Source organism: Penicillium chrysogenum (assembly GCF_028827035.1).
Source record: "Penicillium chrysogenum strain IBT 35668 chromosome Unknown utg000005l_segment0_segment0, whole genome shotgun sequence".
Taxonomy (NCBI): domain Eukaryota; kingdom Fungi; phylum Ascomycota; class Eurotiomycetes; order Eurotiales; family Aspergillaceae; genus Penicillium; species Penicillium chrysogenum.
In genome coordinates this window covers 6,621,254-6,642,848 of record NW_026622753.1, presented here as the reverse complement: position 1 = coordinate 6,642,848, position 21,595 = coordinate 6,621,254, and the positions used below count along the sequence as shown (strand labels likewise).

At 49.2% G+C, this 21,595-nt stretch overlaps 8 protein-coding genes across 8 annotated transcripts; 6 read left to right on the top strand and 2 right to left on the bottom strand.

The window, feature by feature from the left end:
• Nucleotides 1–405: 405 nt before the first annotated feature.
• On the top strand, nucleotides 406–914 carry N7489_010925 (histone H2A.Z-specific chaperone CHZ1; the record flags this gene model as incomplete). The annotated part of the gene is made up of 3 exons (XM_056716674.1): nucleotides 406–531; nucleotides 595–604; nucleotides 712–914. The coding sequence occupies 3 exons, from the start codon at nucleotides 406–408 to the stop codon at nucleotides 912–914; spliced, it is 339 nt and encodes a 112-aa protein (XP_056564296.1).
• A 602-nt stretch (nucleotides 915–1,516) lies between these two features.
• On the top strand, nucleotides 1,517–2,270 carry N7489_010924 (SNARE domain- containing protein; the record flags this gene model as incomplete). Its single annotated transcript, XM_056716673.1, has 4 exons — nucleotides 1,517–1,527; nucleotides 1,604–1,801; nucleotides 1,889–1,982; nucleotides 2,067–2,270. The coding sequence occupies 4 exons, from the start codon at nucleotides 1,517–1,519 to the stop codon at nucleotides 2,268–2,270; spliced, it is 507 nt and encodes a 168-aa protein (XP_056564295.1).
• A 675-nt stretch (nucleotides 2,271–2,945) lies between these two features.
• Nucleotides 2,946–4,105, bottom strand: N7489_010923 (uncharacterized protein; the record flags this gene model as incomplete). Its single annotated transcript, XM_056716672.1, has 2 exons — nucleotides 2,946–4,019; nucleotides 4,073–4,105. 2 exons carry the CDS (start codon nucleotides 4,103–4,105, stop codon nucleotides 2,946–2,948), a joined length of 1,107 nt encoding a protein of 368 aa, XP_056564294.1.
• A 3,114-nt stretch (nucleotides 4,106–7,219) lies between these two features.
• Nucleotides 7,220–13,868, top strand: N7489_010922 (glutamate synthase (NADH); the record flags this gene model as incomplete). The annotated part of the gene is given in 6 exon segments (XM_056716671.1): nucleotides 7,220–7,395; nucleotides 7,492–7,532; nucleotides 7,601–10,947; nucleotides 11,012–12,685; nucleotides 12,705–13,675; nucleotides 13,727–13,868. 6 exon segments carry the CDS (start codon nucleotides 7,220–7,222, stop codon nucleotides 13,866–13,868), a joined length of 6,351 nt encoding a protein of 2,116 aa, XP_056564293.1.
• A 638-nt stretch (nucleotides 13,869–14,506) lies between these two features.
• On the top strand, nucleotides 14,507–15,055 carry N7489_010921 (uncharacterized protein; the record flags this gene model as incomplete). Its single annotated transcript, XM_056716670.1, has 1 exon — nucleotides 14,507–15,055. The coding sequence occupies one exon, from the start codon at nucleotides 14,507–14,509 to the stop codon at nucleotides 15,053–15,055; it is 549 nt and encodes a 182-aa protein (XP_056564292.1).
• A 630-nt stretch (nucleotides 15,056–15,685) lies between these two features.
• Nucleotides 15,686–16,318, bottom strand: N7489_010920 (EMI1 family protein; the record flags this gene model as incomplete). Its single annotated transcript, XM_056716669.1, has 1 exon — nucleotides 15,686–16,318. The coding sequence occupies one exon, from the start codon at nucleotides 16,316–16,318 to the stop codon at nucleotides 15,686–15,688; it is 633 nt and encodes a 210-aa protein (XP_056564291.1).
• Nucleotides 16,319–16,618: 300 nt separating this feature from the next.
• On the top strand, nucleotides 16,619–19,131 carry yme2 (uncharacterized protein; the record flags this gene model as incomplete). Its single annotated transcript, XM_056716668.1, has 3 exons — nucleotides 16,619–16,698; nucleotides 16,827–18,523; nucleotides 18,575–19,131. The coding sequence occupies 3 exons, from the start codon at nucleotides 16,619–16,621 to the stop codon at nucleotides 19,129–19,131; spliced, it is 2,334 nt and encodes a 777-aa protein (XP_056564290.1).
• Nucleotides 19,132–19,627: 496 nt separating this feature from the next.
• On the top strand, nucleotides 19,628–21,422 carry N7489_010918 (uncharacterized protein; the record flags this gene model as incomplete). Its single annotated transcript, XM_056716667.1, has 2 exons — nucleotides 19,628–19,875; nucleotides 19,928–21,422. The coding sequence occupies 2 exons, from the start codon at nucleotides 19,628–19,630 to the stop codon at nucleotides 21,420–21,422; spliced, it is 1,743 nt and encodes a 580-aa protein (XP_056564289.1).
• Between the last annotated feature and the right edge of the window lie 173 nt (nucleotides 21,423–21,595).

Genomic DNA, 21,595 nt, shown 5'->3' with positions numbered 1-21,595 from the left:
CTGATATTATGCGTTATAATATGAAATTTATGAAAGTTGCCTCTTCACACTTCACAAATGCAGACAAAGGTAGCGTACTAGTATGTTGTAATATTGCTGATGCCTGGGGTTATCACTTGCCTATAGAACCAAGTTAGATAGCTTTTATATATTTGCTTACTTTACTTCTTTCAATTCATTTTCAGTTCGTTTCCGGTTGGCACTTGTACTTGGTGCCTCAGGGCAAGATCTGTCACGGGGTTTGATCACCCGCGATAGCCAATCAGACGGTGAGATCGCCCTTGCAGGTTGTTTTGGTTCGAGGGGGAGGACCTTACTTTGCAGACCGTCTTTTAAATTTCCCTTGCCCCCTTTCCACCAACCATCCTTCCTACAATTCTCCATCCACTCTAACTAAACCTCATCATGGCTGACCAGACGACTATTTCCAACCCCAACGAGGAAGCCTTCGCCAAGGGCAAGGGCAAGGCTGACCCCACGCAAGATATGAGCATGGATGAGGAGAGCGAGTCTGAGAGCGAGAACGAGATCGTGAGTCTTCAGTTTCCACGCCCAACCAATTCCTTTTATGCTGACTTCCTCGCGCGTTACTAGGCTGACAATGGTGTGTACCCCCTCCCCCCCAACGATCACCCAAGCAACCATGTCTGAATGGCCACATGCTTCAGAATGACCGTCGATTGACTTCATACTGACCCTTTCTGTTCCTAGATGAGGATGAAGACACACAAGACAACCTCAACGACCCCATCGACCAGAGCAACATCATCCAGGGTGGCCGACGCACACGCGGCAAGGTCATTGACTACTCCAAGATCTCCACCGATGAGATGGAGGATGACGAGGAGGATGATGAGGAATACCAGAGCCGTGAGGACAACGAGACCAACGATGATGATCAGATGCGCGACTAAGCTCGATGAATACAAAACTTCCGGGTGGCATGGAATTGCTTTGAACGATAGGCGCCACGGATCGGTCTCCACGATGTTTTTCTTTCGCGTGTGTCCATAACATGTCTCACGATTGTGTGATGGCAATGAATCAATGAATATCTCTTCGGTTCTCTGTTCCTAAACCCGTTAATATACACCTAGTCCATTATGGATCGGCCGATGCCTATGGGTTCAGCCTATGATGATGTAATTTGTAGAGCTAATGGATATCCACAGCTTGGAATGGGCAACGCATCATTGCCCATTGTATTCCACCATAATCAATCCTACCTGACCTAATCGAGAATAAACAGAATCCCACATGAACCACAACTGCTGTGTATCCCGCATGTCGATTCTAGAACTTGGTCTATCACGTGCTGTTCTGCTGTTCGGCGAATAACAACGCTATGGCCACCTTGATGTTTTTAGCTCCGCAAGCATCGAGGACTTGAACAGTGATCGCCTTGGATTTTGACCTTTTACCAAATGCCCCATTGCTGCTGAACAACTTATCCACCTGCAGTTTATGTTCCTCCTCTCCCTCCCGTCGCGAACTCTAGCTACATTCCACGACCGCCATGGCTTCACGGTATAGTTCCACCATCAATATCTCGGTTCATTATAAGGTCGCCTTCAGCTAGCTAAAGCAGCAGTAATCGAAATAGATTTCCGCGTCAACGTGATCCCCGCGCCTCTTCGTCTCTCTTCGATCAATACGGTGGCGACTCTCGCCAAGCTAGCAGATCGCCTGCCCAACAACCTGGTGGATACGGGTATGGGGGCTACTCCAGTCCAGCACCTAATGGTTACGCGAGTAGCGGTGCAGCTGGAGCGGGATATCAAAGTGCATCGCCTGACAAAAAGTGCGTTGAGTGGCTCATGATCTTTTGAGGTCTTCCGTCGTTCTTCCGAGGAAGGATGTGTAGTTGCTAACCAAGTCTTTGTTATAGGGGGCACTACTCCGATGCAGTTCTCTCATCTCTCGAGTCACAGAATGACGCTGAAGTTGAGGGTATCAGTGCCAAGGTCAAAATGTTGAAGAATGTAAGAAGCCTGCACCCCAAATCTCCAGACCCAGCAAAAGCAGGTGGTCGTTTAATGGCAACCGCTGACAGGAAAACCATCTAGATCACACTCGCAATTGGCGATGAAATCCGAGACACCTCCCACATCACCGACCTCAACGATTCATTCGACAACACCCGAGTCCGACTCCGCGGGAATATGAACCGCATGCTTCGCATGGCCGACAGCACCGGCATCGGCTGGCGAGTTTGGCTCGGCTTCTTTTTCGCCGTCTTCCTCCTGTTCTTCTATGTATGGGTATTTTGAACGTATACCCTTGCTGTCTCTCGAAGACGTGCACTTGCGTTCTATACTATGTCGTCCACGCCCGCCTTTTTCGTCTTTATCATCTTTAATCTCTCGTCTTACTTCACGCAAAACCCAGCGACTTTCTCTTTTGCTTTTTCTCGTATGGATCGAACCACGCGCATGACTTATCAGTATCTTCAGCATGGGGATCTTGGCTTTGGTGCTATGAGGTGTTCTGGGAGTATGGATTCTTTGAGCCATGTATATGAAAACCTCTTCCATTGGCTCAGATGTCGGCCACGTACCGCTTTCTGGGTTGGCACGTTGGAGATCTTCCTGGCATCCATCTCCGGAGATAATCCAGGAAGGATGTCCGATGTGATCCGGTGATGGTTAGGTTATTTCTGGGTTGGTATTGGAAGATGTTTTAAGAAAACTGTACATAGTGCATTTAAAACAACATACAGGGACTATCCTGACAAAAGAAACCATTTATAGGTCAAGCTTTGATTCCCCTGGCTGTGTTTACCTCAAAACGTGTTTGAAGTCATGTTCATTGAATCTTCTTATAAGGAGGTATCGTAAGCTGCTATCAAAACTCCGAGGCAGACCCCCTAGGTCTATCTTTTTAACCTGACACGAAAACGCCGTAGATGATACCGAACAAGTCTAACATCATTTTGGATAGCTTCGCTAGTTCAGACTATCCCTAGGCCCTCCGATGTGGCGCGGGAACCTTCTGGCAAACCCGCTTCGTCGACTGCCCTGACTCGTTATGGACGCGCGCAGGTCTTCGTCGCTGTAAAGCATGCTGCTGGAATCCAACGCATCGCCACCACCGCTCCAGCGATTGAGGAAACGGCGTTGGGCTTCAGTCTCGGGCTCGCGGCGCAAAGTTGGAGGTGGAGGCAAGCCACGACTGTTTGGCGTGCTGGTGCGGAAGTTCTCCGCAAACCTGGTTTGGATAATACTGGGTTCGTTTTCATCGTCCTCATCACTCAGCTCCTCTTCGCTGTCCGTGTGCTGCCATTCCCCTTCTTGCTCCGAACCTTGCTCTGCAGCATCTGGGATATCATGGTCGAGGTCGCGCGTCATGTCTTCACTCACACTGTCACCGTCGGCGGCAGGTATCTCCGCATCCAGATCAGGCTGGTTGTCGAAATCGTCCTCTTCTTCGTCATACAGGCCTGAGCCCCCATAGTCATCATCGGGGAAACCTTCAGGGATGTCATCATCCAAGTCGCGCTCCATATATGACCCTTCATCTCCAATGTCATCTTCCTCAAGCCCTTCTTCGCCTTCCTCGATAAGACCCGAGGCCTCCTCCTCCGCGTTGGGGATATCGTCATCCAAATCACGTTCCATGCCTTCATCCTCTTCTACTTCCTCTCTCTGCATCCCTATGTCATCATCCATAATTCCTTCTCCCTCTGCAGCCTCCATCTCAGCCGCGGCAGCCTGTAGCGCCTCTTCGCGCTCCGCTTCCTCCTCTTTCATACCGAGCATTGTCTTCGCACACCCCGCCGGTTTGATCCATGAGTATCCAAACGACGCGATGTTCAATTTTCGAGCGCGTAGTGAGCGTTCTTCTGCGGCCAATGTGGCAATTGTGTTGGCAGAAGAGCGGGATGGCATGAATGAGCGATTACTGCTGGACGACGTGCCGGCATTGCGTCGGGCGAGGTGGTTTGCAGCGGAATTGTCGCCAGCTTGTTGATCGGAGGTAGAGCGATATGGTTGAGAGGATCCGAACCAGAGTTCGTGGGACTATCAAGTTGTTAATTTCCTCGAGGGCTGGTTTGAGATGCGCCAGCACCTACGTCGCGCGGGGTGATGGATGAAAGGGTGAGCATCACTGCAATGATTGTTTCAATATCACATTTGGGAATACCCTGCCTATATTGTATGCCAGGGTTTCTGTTTATGGAGCTTTGTGGGGATGTCCCTGCGATTTGGAGATACGGCGGGTTGTAGCGGTACAAAGTAGCAGTTTGTTTATGGTGTGGGGCGAGGAGTGGCTACCGGGTACTAGGACTTCACCCGTGTGAGCTTTGATGAAAGGAAGAAGATATAGAGAAGCAATTGGAGATGTCAAGGGCGTTATAATCCAACCTTGGAAAGATCCAACGGGGAAAGCGCGCAGAAAAGGCTGGAGCTCCACAGCCAATCAATTTTCATCTATGCGGGGAATCCTAACTACTTCCATACCTACCTATGTTGTAGGTACCTACCTAGGTAGCTAAGCATCATGTATAAAAAGGCTCTTTCAAGTAGTTTGGAGGTTAATTATATTCCGCATAGTATCTTCTATTAACATTGGAAATGTCTATAGCTTTAAACAGCATTCTATATTATATGGGTCGAAGGGATCAGGTTGAATTTCATCTTTGAACAATGAAGTGTCTAGTTTTAGCTTCAAGGCAAATTAGCAATGCTCTCACCGTTGTACTCCGTACTTCGAGAGCAGATCCCAGTGAATGATGGTGCCAGGCTTTCATTAATCCAGGCCCTTACATAGCTACAGACACTGCATATGTACGCCGTCCTACAATGCATAAGTCTAGGACCAGTGGAGATGTGAGTTTAGGTCTCAGCTAAATGATTACTGCCTGAGACCTACTTCGTACAAGACAAGACCTGAATACAGGAAGTGAGATGCTGCTTCATCGTTATTCCCACTGCGATGTCCTAGAGAAATTTCAATGTAGTTCTAAGATATTACCGTGAATCTAAAATTGAGTATTAGTTAAAGTAGAATCCTGAGTTTCAAAATAAGGAGGTATGGAGCATACGGAGTACAGAGTAAGTAGTTAATAGAGCACTCAACATTCCAGCCAATGTCTACAACATAAAGTTGTGGATATTTCCGAAACTACCCGATACCAGCAACTCGGTGAACTTAAGGACAGGAGGACAGTCGGAAAAAGCCGGGTGTTTCGAAATTTGAAAAAGAAAATGAATGGCGTCTGACTTTCATGTGCACTTTCACTGGACGCAGAAAAGGTGGGGATCATGTGATATCCACTCTGGGGTTATGAACACGGGTACGGAGTACATTGGACATACTACTATGTGGTATGTGGTATGTTGTATGTTGTAGGTAACAGATGTATACAATGCAGCTTAGAAGATAGTGTATATGAACCATTGAAAAAAGAGGAACATGATGCGGAGAATACTGGTCCTGTTTCACCCGATCGTGATATCAATGTATATTGTAATGGGCTGACACACCCGTGGACTCGTATACGATGTAGACAGCCAGGCGAAAAGAGGAGAAGAGATCCTTAGAGAGATCAGAGTTATGTATTCTAATTATCATCTTCTAACTACCTTATCTCTAGATCTTCGCATGTCTGGACGGATCACTTTCCTCCGGACTCTTAACTCTTTCAATTTATCCCTACAAGTAAAGCATATTTCTGGAATGTAAAATATAGGGAAACATGATCAATTAGCAGATGAATTCCCATATTCTCGGGGGCACTATGAATGCCTAGTCAACAGGCCATTATGGAACAATAAGGCAGTTGGGGTGACCTTAAAAGAATGAGCTGAAATGGTCATCCGCAAACGGCTCAGGGCCCGAAATCGGGCTAGCTACGTCCATTGGCATCTCCAAAGTAAGGTGAGAGGGAAAACCCGGGATGGACTTGGCCGTTGTCGGAATGTGTCGTTACCGTTACAGGTATTTATGCATTTCAATGGATCAATTGATGTCTTTACCATTCGTCTTTACCCCTTGGAACAATTTCCTACTTGTTATTTTCTTTCCGTATTCCTCTTTTTTTTGTATAAACTTGAATCCTTTTTTATTTAGATTGGTACTTTTGGAGTAAATTTTTTAGTACTTTTTGCTTTCGGTTCTCCTGCAGAAAACGCAAACCAGCGGCTCGAAATCAAATGGATTAAGCACATCTTTGCCCCACTAGGGAGTGCGCCCATTCACCCGGGTTAACATGTGAGGATTGTCCTTATTCTTGGGGAGTACGGAGGACGGAGTACATTGGATGCACTTTGAATATGTCCAATGAGCAGCTCTGATCCTTTTATGGGTCTCTATGGGCCTATGGGCCTATGGGGCCTATGGGACCCACTAGACCTTGTCTTTGAGCTTTTAGAGAGAAGAGGAAATGATAAGTATAATGAATATGAATATATAAAGTAGTATGGAGTAGTGGTAGTTTTCAATATATGAATATATTGATATACTAATATACGAGGTTATATTGATATATACTAATATCCCTAGGTAGTATATATAGTTAGTATATGTATAGAGTCCCCACGAAAGTTAGTTGACGTAGTAAAGAGCTAAGGGTCGTAAAATCTTCACTCTGATTGGTCGAGCGATGCTTATCTTGGGATGATTTGCACTCCGTAATCATAATGATTATCGATTATCATTACTTTGGCTCTTTGGGCTGTTTCCGTCGATTTTGTCTTTTCATATCGTTAAAACGTGCGTTCAGAACTAAATGGTATGCTGTATGAGCATGTGTATGTAATGTATAGTGTATAGTGTATAGTGTATAATGTATCGTGTAGCACATATTTCACTCTTATTTCTTTCACTTGACCTCCCCTTACCGTTCTCTTGGCTGCTTTCTAACAATTTGCCACGGTAGACTCCCCCACCATTGTAATTTTCCCTTTTGGGCTACATCGGGAGCTTGCAATCCCCGGACCTGCTGTCCCGCCGTAATCGCCCATCCTTTTTTCCCCTCCTCTCCCTCTCCCTCTCCCCTCCTTTTTTCTCTGTTTCTCTGTTTCTCCTTTCACCTTTTCCCTCTTCGATCTTCAACTCTTTCGCAGAAGCTGGGTGATCATTGACACATTTCTTCCTCCTTCGCGCCACGACTTCCTGTGACGACATCACCAGCTGTCAATCCCCAAATCGGGTGGGTCTTCTTAGCAACAATCCCCTTCAGTTACCATTCCATTCTCTGTCGGCTCCCGGCGGAAGAATGGGTCTTAACTTGGAGGAGCTCTATGGCAAAGATATAAGTGAAGAACAGGCTCCTCATGAGTATTCTCAGTACCAACCCGAAAAGGGTTATGGCTGGGCCAATGCTCTGCCAGAGCGGCAAGGTCTGTACGATCCTGAATATGAGAAGGATGCCTGTGGTGTAGGCTTCGCAGCGTGAGTGAAATTTTCTAAGACTGTGCCCCCTCTCCCCCTCCTTTCTCCCCCAATTGGAGGCATGAAGACGAACTCAATTCTGACGAGACAACCCAGTCACATCAAGGGAAAGCCAAGCCACAAGATTGTTAGCGATGGTGAGTGCCAGTTTTCTGCCCTTTGAGGAACGACACCAGAACAAGTGAAGCTGATGGCAATTGAACAGCCCGCAATCTGCTGTGCAACATGACCCACCGAGGAGCCGTTGGCTCTGATGCACGGGATGGTGACGGTGCTGGTGTGATGACCAGTATTCCACACAAATTCTTTATTAAAAACTTCGCCCGTGAGGTGGGTGTGGATCTCCCTCCATTGGGACAATATGCTGTTGGCAACTTGTTCTTCAAGCCCGACGAGGAAGCTCTCAAGCAGTCCATAGTGGATTTTGAGGAACTGGCCACGACGCTTGGCTTGCGTGTTCTTGGATGGCGTGAAGTGCCACGGGACTCAACTATTCTCGGTCCTGCAGCACTATCTCGAGAGCCCATTGTTATGCAGCCATTTGTGGTCTTGAAATCGGCATACGGTGAAGGCAACAAGCCAGAGATCACTGACACTGAAAAGTTCGACGAGAGAACCTTTGAGCTTCAGCTGTACGTTCTACGGAAGCGTGCTACTCATGTCATCGGCCTCGGAAACTGGTTCTACCTCTGCTCTCTCAGCAACCGGAACATCGTCTACAAGGGTCAACTCTCTCCCGTCCAAGTGTACACGTACTACCACGATTTGGTGAACGTAGACTACGAGGGCCACTTTGCCCTAGTGCACTCCCGGTTCTCTACAAATACGTTCCCATCCTGGGATCGTGCCCAACCTCTGCGATGGGCTGCCCATAACGGTGAAATCAACACCCTGCGAGGAAATAAAAACTGGATGCGCGCACGAGAAGGTGTCCTGCGGTCAGAGGTCTTTGGTGACGAGCTTGACAAGCTTTACCCCATTGTTGAGGATGGCGGTTCCGACTCAGCTGCGTTCGATAACGTGCTTGAACTACTCATGATAAACGGCGTTCTGTCTCTGCCGGAGGCTGTGATGATTATGATTCCCGAGGCCTGGCAAGACAACCCCGCCATGGATCCAGCCAAGTCCGCTTTCTACGAGTGGGCTGCCTGTCAGATGGAACCTTGGGATGGCCCAGCTCTTTTCACTTTCTCCGATGGACGTTATTGCGGTGCCAATCTTGACCGTAACGGTCTCCGTCCCTGCCGTTTCTACGTAATGGACGATGACCGCATCGTCTGTGCTTCCGAGGTCGGCGCTATTGATATTGATCCCGAGAGGGTCGTTCAGAAGGGCCGCTTGCAGCCTGGAAAGATGCTGCTGGTTGATACCGTGGCTGGGCGGATCATTGATGACGCTGAGCTCAAGCAGACTGTTGCCCGCCGCCAGGACTTTGCCGGCTGGCTGGACAAGGGGCTTCTACAGCTCCCTGCTATCAATAAGTTGCTACTTGACTCGAACGTCGATCTTTCTTTCGCCTTGGACAACAACACTATTCAGAACGACCCCCGCCTCCGAGTGTTCGGGTACTCGTTTGAACAAGTCAGCTTGATTCTTGGCCCTATGGCTGCAGACTCCAAGGAAGCTTTGGGCTCTATGGGTAATGATGCACCTCTCGCCTGTATTGCCCTTCAGCCTCGCCTACTCTACGAATACTTCCGTCAGCTCTTTGCTCAGGTCACCAACCCTCCCATTGACCCTATCAGGGAGGCTGTGGTTATGTCTCTCGAATGTTACGTCGGTCCTCAGGGAAACCTGCTGGAAATGGACCCTTCGCAATGTCACCGCCTGCGTCTTCCCTCTCCCATCCTGAGCATTCCCGAGTTCAATGCTTTGAAGAATATCAACATAGCCCACAACGATTGGACCGTGCGAACTATCGATATCACATTTGAAAAGAGCAAGGGCACGGCTGGTTATATTGAAGCGCTCGATTCCATCTGCGATGGTGCCACTGAAGCTATCCAGAATGGCGATAAGGTCATCATTCTCTCCGACCGTGCTACATCCGCCGACCGTGTTCCAGTCTCTGCCTTGTTGGCTACCGGTCTGGTGCATCACCATCTCGTCCGAAACAAGTGGAGGTCGCTTGCGGCCCTGGCAGTTGAAACCGCTGAGGCTCGCGAGGTCCACCACCACTGTGTCCTGCTGGGATATGGTGCCGATGCCATCAACCCTTATCTGGCTCTGGAATGTATTCTCAAGATGAATCGGGAAAACTTGATCCGCAAGGACATCCCCGATGAGAAGGTTGTTCAGAACTACAAGTCATCCTGTGATGGTGGTATCCTCAAGGTCATGAGTAAGATGGGTATCTCTACTCTCCAGTCCTACAAGGGTGCCCAGATTTTCGAAGCCCTTGGCATTGACGACAGCGTTATCGATCGTTGCTTCTCCGGTACTGCCAGTCGCATCCGTGGTATCACCTTTGATCTGATTGCCCAGGATGCCTTCGCCTTCCATGAGCGCGGTTATCCTTCCCGTCCGATCGTCGAAGTCCCCGGTCTACCCGAATCCGGCGAGTACCACTGGCGTGATGGAGGAGAGGCCCATATCAACGATCCCACCAGTATTGCAAACGTGCAGGATGCCGTTCGCACCAAGAACGACAAGTCCTACGAGGCGTACGCCAAGTCCGCACATGAGCAGATCAAGAACTGTACTTTGCGTGGAATGTTGGACTTCGATTTTGATCAGCGTACGCCTATTCCCATTGACCAGGTTGAGCCTTGGACCGAAATTGTCCGCCGCTTCGTGACAGGTGCCATGTCCTACGGATCCATCTCTATGGAATCCCACTCTACACTTGCCATTGCCATGAATCGCCTGGGCGGCAAGTCGAACACTGGCGAGGGTGGTGAAGATGCCGAGCGTAGCAAGAGGATGGAGAACGGCGACACGATGCGGTCCGCCATCAAGCAGATTGCTTCTGGTCGTTTCGGTGTGACATCGAACTACCTCGCCGACGCTGACGAACTGCAGATCAAGATGGCCCAGGGTGCCAAGCCCGGTGAGGGTGGTGAATTACCCGGCCACAAGGTTGTCGGCCCCATTGCTCGCACTCGATTCTCCACCCCAGGAGTCGGTCTTATCTCCCCGCCTCCGCACCACGACATCTACTCCATTGAAGATCTAAAGCAGCTTATCTACGATCTCAAGTGCTCTAACCCCCGATCTCGTGTTTCCGTCAAGCTGGTATCCGAGGTTGGTGTTGGTATTGTCGCTTCTGGTGTGGCCAAGGCCAAGGCTGATCACATCTTGATCTCTGGTCATGATGGTGGCACCGGTGCCTCACGCTGGACCGGTATCAAGTATGCCGGTCTTCCTTGGGAACTGGGTCTTGCAGAGACTCATCAAACTCTGGTTTTGAACGATCTTCGTGGTCGTGTTGTGGTCCAGACTGATGGCCAAATTCGTACCGGCCGTGACCTTGCCATCGCCTGCCTGCTCGGAGCGGAAGAATATGGGTTTGCCACAACCCCTCTGATTGCATTGGGATGCATTATGATGAGAGTGAGTACCTTCAGTCTCTGATTTCCTGATGAGACCGGCCTATTGACAAATATATTTTCCCTAGAAATGTCACCTGAATACCTGCCCTGTTGGTATCGCGACTCAGGATCCCGAACTGAGGCAGAAATTCAAGGGTACACCGGAGCATGTTATTAACTTCTTCTACTATGTTGCCAACGAGATGCGTGCTATCATGGCCAGGCTGGGCATTCGTTCGGTCAACGAGATGGTCGGTCGTGCTGAGCTGCTTAAGGTCCGGGACGATATCCGTAATGTTAAGCAGGAACGGATTGACCTATCACTCATCCTGACCCCGGCTCACTCACTTCGCCCTGGAGTAGCTACCTACAATGTTCGCAAGCAAGATCACCGCCTTCACACCCGCTTGGACAACAAGTTGATTGCTGAATCGGAGCTCGCTCTTGAGAAGGGTCTACCCTGCCGGATTGAATGCGATATCGTTAATACTGACCGTGCTCTGGGTGCTACTCTCTCCTATCAGATCAGCAGACGTTATGGCGAAGCTGGTCTTCCTCAGGATACCATCCACGCGAACATTAAGGGCTCTGCTGGTCAGTCCTTTGGTGCCTTCCTTGCCCCCGGTGTCACCCTTGAGCTGGAAGGTGATGCCAACGACTATGTTGGCAAGGGTCTCTCTGGTGGCCGCCTCATCGTCTACCCCTCGCGCGGAGCCGCTTTCAAGGCCGAAGAAAACGTCATCGTCGGTAACACTTGTCTTTACGGTGCCACCCGCGGAACTTGCTACTTCCGTGGCATGGCTGCTGAGCGTTTTGCTGTCCGTAACTCTGGTGCCACTGTCGTCGTTGAGGGTGTTGGTGACCACGGATGTGAGTACATGACTGGTGGTCGTGTACTAAACCTCGGACCCACTGGCCGCAACTTCGCTGCTGGTATGTCTGGTGGTATTGCCTACGTCCTGGATAAGAACCAGGACTTCCATTCTAAAGTCAACTTGGAGATGGTTGAAATCTCTAGTATCGAGGACCCGTCGGAGATTGCCTTTGTTCGCGGTTTGGTTGAAGACCACCATCACTACACTGGCTCTGAGTTGGCTGCTCGCATCCTGCTCGACTTTACTCGTGCTCTCCCCCACTTCGTCAAGGTTCTGCCGACCGACTACAAGCGCGTCATGGAAGAAGAGGCTGCCAAGGCGGAGGCTGCCAAGAAAGCTGAATTCACTCTTCCTCAGCTTCCCAGCATCCCTGTTAAAGCCGAGAGGGCCGAGGCCGATCATTCCAAGAAGACTGACTTGCTGGACATTGAAGACAGCATTAGCGATTCGAAGGCTGAGAAAAAGCGATCCGCATTGATCTTGGACAAAACAAGAGGGTTCATGAAGTACAGCCGCCGCAGTGAGAAGTATCGCAACGCAACAACCCGTACTCGTGACTGGGGCGAAATCTCCCACCGCCTCAGCGAGGACGAGCTCAAGTACCAGTCTGCCCGTTGTATGGACTGTGGTGTTCCATTCTGCCAGTCGGACACTGGCTGCCCTATTTCCAACATCATTCCCAAGTGGAACGAGTTGGTATTTTCCAACTCATGGCAGGATGCTTTGAACCGTCTGCTCATGACCAACAACTTCCCCGAGTTCACCGGGCGTGTCTGCCCTGCACCCTGCGAAGGATCCTGTGTTCTAGGCATTAACGAAGACCCCGTTGGTATCAAATCCATCGAGTGCGCGATCATTGACCGTGGATTCGAGATGGGCTGGATGGTTCCCTGCCCCCCCTAAGACCCGCTCTGGCAAGATCGTTGCTATCATCGGCTCTGGGCCTGCGGGCTTGGCTGCTGCTGATCAGCTTAACCGCGCTGGTCACAGCGTCACCGTTTATGAGCGTGCCGACCGAATGGGTGGTCTTCTCATGTATGGTATCCCCAACATGAAGCTTGACAAGAAGGTTGTCCAGCGCCGTATCGACCTCATGGCCGCTGAAGGTATCAAGTTCGTTGCGGGCACTGCTGTGGGCCCTGACTGTGAGGTTTCTCTGCAGTCTCTTCGTGCCACCAATGATGCTGTTATTGTTGCCACTGGTGCCACTGTTGCGCGTGATCTCAAGGTCACTGGTCGTGAATTGGATGGCGTGCACTTTGCAATGCAGTTCTTGCATAAGAACACCAAGTCCCTTCTCGACTCTGGTCTTTCGGATGGCGAATACATCTCTGCCAAGGACAAGCACGTGGTCGTCATTGGTGGTGGCGATACCGGCAATGATTGTATTGGTACCTCTGTCCGCCATGGTGCCAAATCGGTGACCAACTTCGAGTTGTTGCCCCAGCCTCCCCCAGAGCGTGCCCGTGACAATCCCTGGCCTCAGTGGCCCCGTATCTACCGTGTCGATTATGGTCACACTGAGGTCAAGACGCATATGGGCAAGGACCCACGCGAGTACTGTGTCATGTCGACCGAGTTCGTCGACGATGGAAACAACCGCGTCAAGGGTATCAACACTGTCCGGGTTGAGTGGACCAAGAGCGCTACCGGCGGCTGGGACATGAAGACCCTCGAGGGCAGCGAGCAATTCTTCCCCGCTGACCTTGTGCTCCTCTCTATGGGATTCTTGGGTCCCGAGGATCGTGTATTTGGCGATGAGATTGAGCTTGATCCTCGCAAGAACATCAAGACCCCTCCCGGCCACTACTCGACCAACATTCCCGGCGTCTATGCCGCAGGTGACTGCCGCCGTGGACAGTCTTTGATTGTCTGGTGAGTTTTCGTCCAATCCTTATAATTAGCAACTCACTAATATAATTCCAGGGGTATTAATGAAGGTCGCCAGTGTGCTCGCGAAGTGGACACTTTCCTCAGCGGAACCAGCTCCCAGCTCCCAGTCACGGGTGGTATCGTCCGTCGCCCTGCCATCGACTCCGTTCCCCAACCCACTGAGGTTGCTGCTTAATCTAGCGGCGATGCAGGACATGTTTTACGACGCTGACGGCCATTATCATGATAAAATTTTCATTTCGACGCGGGAAAGTTAATCAAATGGGATAAACTTGTGGCATATACAGGATTCCATGGGGTTGGTTCTCCGCGCGAATGAAAAAGCCTACAATACTGCGCTTTCTTGAGTTTTGCTTTCTACTTTCTACTTTCCATTTTTATTTCTTTGATTTTCATCTTATGTTTTGCTTCAGCGTCATTTTTCTTTGCCTTTTCAGGGTCTGCAAGGTGTTTAGAGCGTCTGCCATTCGGTGATCTCTCTATTTCTGCTGTACATAGCTTTTCTGCAAATCTGACTATGTTCCATCATTGTTTCAAATTCGTCTATAAAGTGGAATGCCTCGTTTTCTTTGAGTATCTTTTATGTCTTTGTGTGAAAGAACGAAGGACAAAGACCTAAAGAGTCAACAATGTCTTTATGCTTCTTTCTTTGGCAACTTCCCGTTGTTAGACTGTGCATGGCCGGCTTTGATGGCTAACCTATATAACCGCCCAAATATCCCTTGCTTTTTCGGACCGTTCCATTCCATTCATTCATTTCAACTAATCCAGCTTACCTATTTCACAGATTTACAGGTCCTATCCATCTCAAACATGGGCAACGAAGCCAATAAGACAGCCGCGGCTGCGAACGATCTCAATCCCAACGGCTTCATCACTGAGCGCGAGGTCGACGGCGAGCGGCGTTCTGTCCGCCGGTATAATGATGGTCGAGTATCTGGGCGCGGTGGGAGTATCGAGGGTACCCGCCAGGGCTCCCGAAAGAACTCCACAGGGATCAGCGGTCGCGCCAGGCCTCCCACCTCTCACCCTAGGGATCTGGACTGTCGATCTACTCCTGCTGCGTCCGGTCCATCCGATGTCGCTGATATCACTGCTGCCATGGCCAAGCTCACTGTTGACCATCCCACTAGCCCTAAGGTAAAGAAACTCAGCAAGAAGTTGAACCTCGATGCCGATCCGGGGATTGAGACTGTGACCCTGCAAAAGGTCACTCCTTCACCTACGCCTAGTGTGGCTTCCTCTACGTGCAGCGCGGGCAGCAAGAGTTCTGTCAATGCTAGGATAGCGGAAATTGAAGATCGAGTAAGGAAGCACATCAAGTCACGACTCCAGACTATCAAGGAGGAAGATGAAGAGTAATAAAGAATGAAGTTCGGAATGGGCTAGAGAATCGGAGAACATCATTTACCTGCCTTCCATTGAATTGCTGGATGCTAACTTCTTAAATCATTCCTAACAATAGGTCTTACAGGCTTGCTTCGCAGTTGAGCTTTTATATATGCACGGCTACTTACAGCTTCCCAGTCTATGCCCAATGCCATGAATGGATATGAGGTAGGCACGTTTTGAGTTTCCTCTTTGATATCCCGAAACATGTCTCTTGTGTCTATGGGCTTGGGGATCTTTGCTAACTCTTCTGGTTATTAGGTCATTCATTTATGCGTTCTTCAAGCATCTCTTGTGGAGTTCTGAGTCAATCAATCTATTTCAGCATCATTCTCTCCCTCCAGTAGAATTTCATAGATCGTGGGACATAGTTGTAAAACCCGTGTGAAGTCAGATTTGAGAAATACTGGGCATATAAGACCATAATGTGTAAAAAGAAATAGCCTCTAAAGTGCTATATGCGAATTCGCGGGGTCCTCCATACGACCATTTAACAAACGCCGATACACAGAGGAAATGGAGAGTATCGTATTATACAAGAGTAAATGAAACAAGAGGGTGTATATCTACATATCGTAACAAGAAAAGGAGAAACAAGGGACATCATGAAACCGCCTTTTCCGCCTGTTGTTTCGCTGCTTCATCTTCAGCCTTCATCTCCTCCCACATTGCGGCAAAATCTCCCTTGAACGAGTCTTTGGCTGGATCTAGCCGCACGTCCCAGACATCCTCACTGCTGGGGCCTGTCTTGTACTTAATCGCCTTCTTTCGGTTGTGGTCTCGGATCTCTCTCCTGCGCAAATCTTCTGGCCAAGTTCGTGTCTTCATGCACAGCCATAGATTATCCCAGTGATCGCTGCATGACCGTAGTTCCCCATATCGATAAACATTCACAAATTGGCCTCCAAAAGACTGGCAAAAGAAGGCGTAATCGAAGGCATTCCGGCAGGACATGGTATCTTGGTAGAGGGACTCGGGAGAGATGGGTGATGAAGGTGTTTGGGATTCCGGAGACAGGTTGCCATCAGGGGTCAGCCCTGTTCGTTTCGAGAGCGACGCATCCTCAGATCTGAGATCTGTCAGGATTTGATTGAATTCCAAGTCGGCTTGTTCGTCGGGGGTCAAGGTCTTTGATGGTGCATTCTGCTTTGCTGGTTCCGTAGGAATTGTGGATGGAGTATCCTTGGGCATCTCCTTAGGAGCTTCCTTGGGACCTGATCCCCACAGCCAGCCCATTTTGTTTTTGCGAGAGGAAAGAATTGGTGGATCTACCGCAACACCTTGAAATCACGAGGTTATCTTTTTTGGTAATCAAGATGTCATGTGACTCATATACCCAAGTCACGAACCGACGTCATTAATTTGGCAAGTCGATTTACACAACTTGACTTGTTTCGCTCTTCCAGGCTGGTTTCTTTACTTTCTTTTTATATTCTTTTTCCATTGGATATGTGTACGTGAGCAGAATGAGATCGATACCCGTATCAAAAGGTCCGTTGGCCCTTTGGTCTCCAGCAGGTTCTCATATCAGCGCCAATGGGTCCCGGGGGTGGAGACCTCCGCTTTGGGGACGCTCGATACGATGCACATCTTCTATCAGATCGGGACATATTTCAGTAGGAGAAAATGAAGGGATTATCTATGTCAATAGTGAGCGCCAATTGATTATAAGCTATCATGCCTACTAACTAGCTCTAGATATATTTCCGCACCGGTTACAATGGCTACTGCGGGGTCCTCTCAGCCATATTCAGCCTCTCGAGGGGTTTTTGGCACGAGTAAACAACCCAGAACTAGCGGCAGCTGACCCGACTCGTATTGTTCAACAAGCTTTTCCAAGAGACCTAGGTCTGGAGATCAAGGAGGTCGTGACGAGATACAAAGAGGGAGGTGCATTCGTGAAGTATGGGCTTAAGTCGGACATCAGCAACGAAACTATCCAAAATGCAATCAAGGAGCATTTGAAAACCAACCCCATTAAGCCCTGGTTTAACCCGACCCTGAAAGTCGATGCGGACCTTGTTCGCGGAACGCCGTGGATCGAAGACCTCTATCGAATCCCAAGCCAAACCCTAAAGGTGGAATTCTTGCCAACGTCCCCAGATAACTCAGCGGCGGAATTAACTCAAGAGTCCCTATACTCACTGTTCCGGCCTTACGGCAAGCTTCTGGACATCCAAACACAGCCCTCAGATTCGAAGGTCGAACCACGCTATGCAATTCTGCGATTTGAGCGCCCTCGGTTCGCCGTGATGGCAAGAAACTGCATGCATGGATTTATTGTTTCGGAAGAAGCAGGGGGTGGCAACTCCGGTACAAGGTTCAAGATCAACTACGAGCGCAAGATCAAACTGTTTATGATCAAGGACTGGATTTTGAACCATCCGAGACTAGTGATTCCCGCTATAGCTGCTCTGATAGCCACTATCACGGTAATCATCTTCGATCCAATTCGCACGTTCTTCGTCACGCTCAAAATCAAGTCATCGTTCCAAAGTGAAGAGAACCCCGTGCTGCAGTGGGTTCGCAAACAAGCCAGCAAAGCGAGCATGTTCCCATTCGGGAAGCGAAAGTCGGACCCGCGAGGTCTAGCAGCTATCTGGGAAGACCGACAAACAGAGATTGCGCAACTGCGAGCCTGGTTAACGGAGACTGCGGAGACCTTCATTGTTATCCACGGTCCCCGGGGCTCAGGGAAACGCGAGTTGGTTCTAGAGCAAGCTCTGAAAGAGCACAAGTATAAAGTCATCATTGATTGTAAGCAAATTCAAGATGCTCGGGGTGATACAGCCAAGATTTCACGAGCCGCCGCTCAGGTCGGCTACCGACCGATCTTCTCTTGGATGAACAGCATCAGCAGCTTCATTGACCTTGCTGCACAGGGAATGATTGGCACTAAAGCTGGCTTCTCCGAGACGCTAGATGCACAGTTAAGCAAGATTTGGCAGAATACTGGTGTCGCCATGAAGCGAGTCGCCTTGGAAGGTAGACGAAAGGAGGACAAAGATTTCAACCTGTCCGAAGACGAATACCTGGAGGCTCATCCCGAGACGAGACCTGTCGTAGTAATTGAAAATTATCTCTATGATGCGGACGACAGTGTCGTGCTCGACAAACTTACTGAATGGGCGGCTGGTTTGACATCGGCAAACATCGCCCATGTCATCTTTTTGACGACTGATGCCTCTTTCGCAAAGCCATTGAGCAAAGCCATGCCTAATCAAGTGTTCCGCACAATTGCCTTGGGTGACTGCTCGCTCGAAGTTGGTCGTCGTTTCGTATTGAGTCATCTAGATGCAGAGGCAGGCGATGACGATGAACAGAATGCAAGGCGCAAAGAGACGCTTCGTGGTTTGGATTATTGTATCAAGGTGCTGGGTGGTCGAGTTACTGACTTGGAGTTCATGGCTCATCGGATTGAGGCTGGAGAGACCCCTGAAGGTAATTCTAACCTTTTGTTGCACCTTGAGAATTCTGTTAACCGTTGTATAGCTGCCGTGGACCGTATCATTGAACAATCGGCGTCTGAGATTTTGAAGATCTTCATCCTTGGGACAGAGTCGACTGCATCTCAATGGACCCGTGAGCAGGCATGGTACCTCATCAAGTCTATCGCCAATTCCAAGGATGGAAGCCTGTTATATAGCAAAGTCCTCCTCGGCGATGTATTCAAGGACAACGGCGAGGCCACTCTCCGGGCACTAGAGCAAGCAGAGCTCATCTCCATTGGAACTGACAAAGGATTCCCACGATACGTCAGGCCGGGTAAACCCGTGTATCGCGCTGCTTTCCAGCGTTTAGTTGCGAACAAGACCCTGCAGGGCCGCCTTGATCTGCTGATTCTCTCACAGCTCATTGGCAACGAGAATTCAAGTATCAAGAAGTATGAGGAGGAGCTGCAGGTCCTTGGCTCGCTGCCAAAACACCCCTGGGAGCTAGCTTCACGGATTGAGTGGCTTCTGCGCAAAGTCCACGGATCGCAATCGAAGATCCTCAAGTACGAGAGTGAAAGTGCTGCCTTGTCAAAGTATTTGCAGAAAGAGAATTGAGAGTTTAACCACTGCGTATCGATCTCATCTCAATGCCACATTATTATTAAAAACACCTCAAAATTTACCAGAGGTATAGATTTGTTGTCAGAGGGAAGTATAAACGCGAACCAGTTGATATCAACTTTGATCCCACTATTGATGTTAATATTTTGAAAACCTCCCATAAGTATATAGAAAGGAATCGTAGTTTATTTTGGGAATATTGAAAATCAATGAAAATCAATGAAAATCAGTGAAAATCAATGAAAATGACCAACTTGGAAAAATAACACCCCAGAAGATTGAGCTTAGTAAGCTAGAAAAAGACACCGGCCTCCGTTTGCCATCCTGTCCCTTTACCCTTTCACTTGGATATATTAATCTGAAAAAGATCTTTGGAGATCAATTTCAATCGCCATATCCAGTCATCTCTCCTCGAGCCCTTGAGTGGGTGTTGACGCTGTGTTATCTTACGTGGCAGGGTTTGTTTTGAGCAGCATTGAATTGATCACAAATGGAGAGGTACGGAGCCTTGAGTCTTATACAGGCCGTCCGTGAGAGATATTTCGGTATAAGTTGGTCAACTGTTTTTGCTGTTGTGGTGTTCGTATGCATCACAACCCGGATTATCTCGGGGCTTCAGAGTCGACCTGATCGGGATTCAAAATCACAGACGGTTCGAGTAGCACCGTATTGGTTTCCCTGGATTGGACATGGCCCTGCCTTCTTATGGAATCATGTTACCTTCTTTGCAAGAGCTCGGTTGGTCTTCTACTATATTGCCCTTCTACGGTGCCTGCTAACAAGGTTATAGAGAATCTATGAATGAGCCTGTCTTTGGCATTTACATGCGTGGTGTGAAATACAATGCTGTGACATCTCCATCTATGATGAAGACTGTTTTCTCTGCCAAAGCTGCCACGCCACACAACCAGGTGCTCGGTCAAGCTCTGCAAAACGTCTTTGGCGACCGCAGCCTAATCCAAAAAATGGATTTGGATCGTAACCAAGGAGTTAGCGACAAGGCTTCCACCATTCTCAACGAAGAGGATTTCGTCACTGAAGCTTCGGCTACTATTACCCGTTTGGTGCAGCGTGACATGTCGAACCTGGTGAGCTTCTGCCGGAGCATTGTTGACCAATGCCCCTGGGAGCGTGGAATGAGTGGAGTTGAAGTTCCCGAAGAGGACCAGACAGTCTGCGAGGCCAATTTGTTTGCACTCATGAGCAATTTCATTGGTCACATCATTTCTACTTTTCTGATGGGTGAGGCCTTTGTGGAAAATTTCCCTAATCTCTCGGAAGATCTTGGAAAAATCGACGATTGCTTTGTGACACTCTTCGCCGGGACTCCTCGCCGGGTCCCGCATCCAGCGGCTTCAGCAGGACATGCGGCTAGTGATCGGCTTCGCCATATCTTTTCGATCTTTCACCGGGCTTTTACTGCTTGGGACGACGGGATTGACGCCGGCATCGAGCTACGTGATCTTGACGATGTGTCTGAACTGGTCAAAGATAGGATGCGGACTTTCCGAAAATTGGAACTATCGTCAGGTGCTAGTGCCGCAGGGCACTTGTCCCTGTATTATGATCTGATTGAGCACACGACTAAGATCACTTTTTGGACAATTACTCATCTCTTTGCCGAACCTTCCCTTCTCGATCAAGTCCGCAAGGAGATCACCTCTTACGTGGTGGCTTCTAGACCAAGTCGCGAGGAGACGGGTTTCCCCTTCGATGAGCCTCCTCGTCTCTCCCTGGATATTGAAAAGGTGCTCACATCTTGCCCGCTGTTCAAAGCGTGTTACTACGAGACTGTACGTCTTCATTCAGCAGGAATTTCATTCAAGAAGCTGGCGTCGGATCTGATACTTTCCGAGTCGGCAGAAGAAGCCGCCTATGGTCTGACGGAGCCCCGTACATACAAGATTGCAAAGGGCGAGGATATCATTGTACCCCATGGTGCTTATCACCACGATGATCGATACTTCTCAAACCCGGAGCAGTATGATCCCCTACGATTTCTCGTGACTGACCCTGTAACGGGAAAACAACGGGCTGATCCAAGTATCCTCGCTCCCTTTGCGGACGGGTTGTATGGGTCGACAAACAATGGATTTACCGAGCGAGCCATCTTGACTTTCACTGCTGGCATTGTGGCCTTGTGGGATATTGAGCCTACAAGGGGTGAATTCCTCTCGGTTCCAGGGCACAAGACTAGCTGGGGGGGCTTTCCGACCGACCAAGGAGCTGCGGGTGAAGATGAAGTTGAGGGTATAGATAGATATCATTTTATCATTTTGTTATAGAGAGCACTGATCAATTTAATTTTTATTACACGACAGGCTCGGATAAGTGTCCGAATCGGCCTTGCGCCGATGACACCATCCACGAAGAGGGGAAAATATATAAGTCACCTAATCTAAGCTGTACCTAGTTACCTAGGTAGGTAGTTCCTCGATCTCGATAGTGAATTATTCTT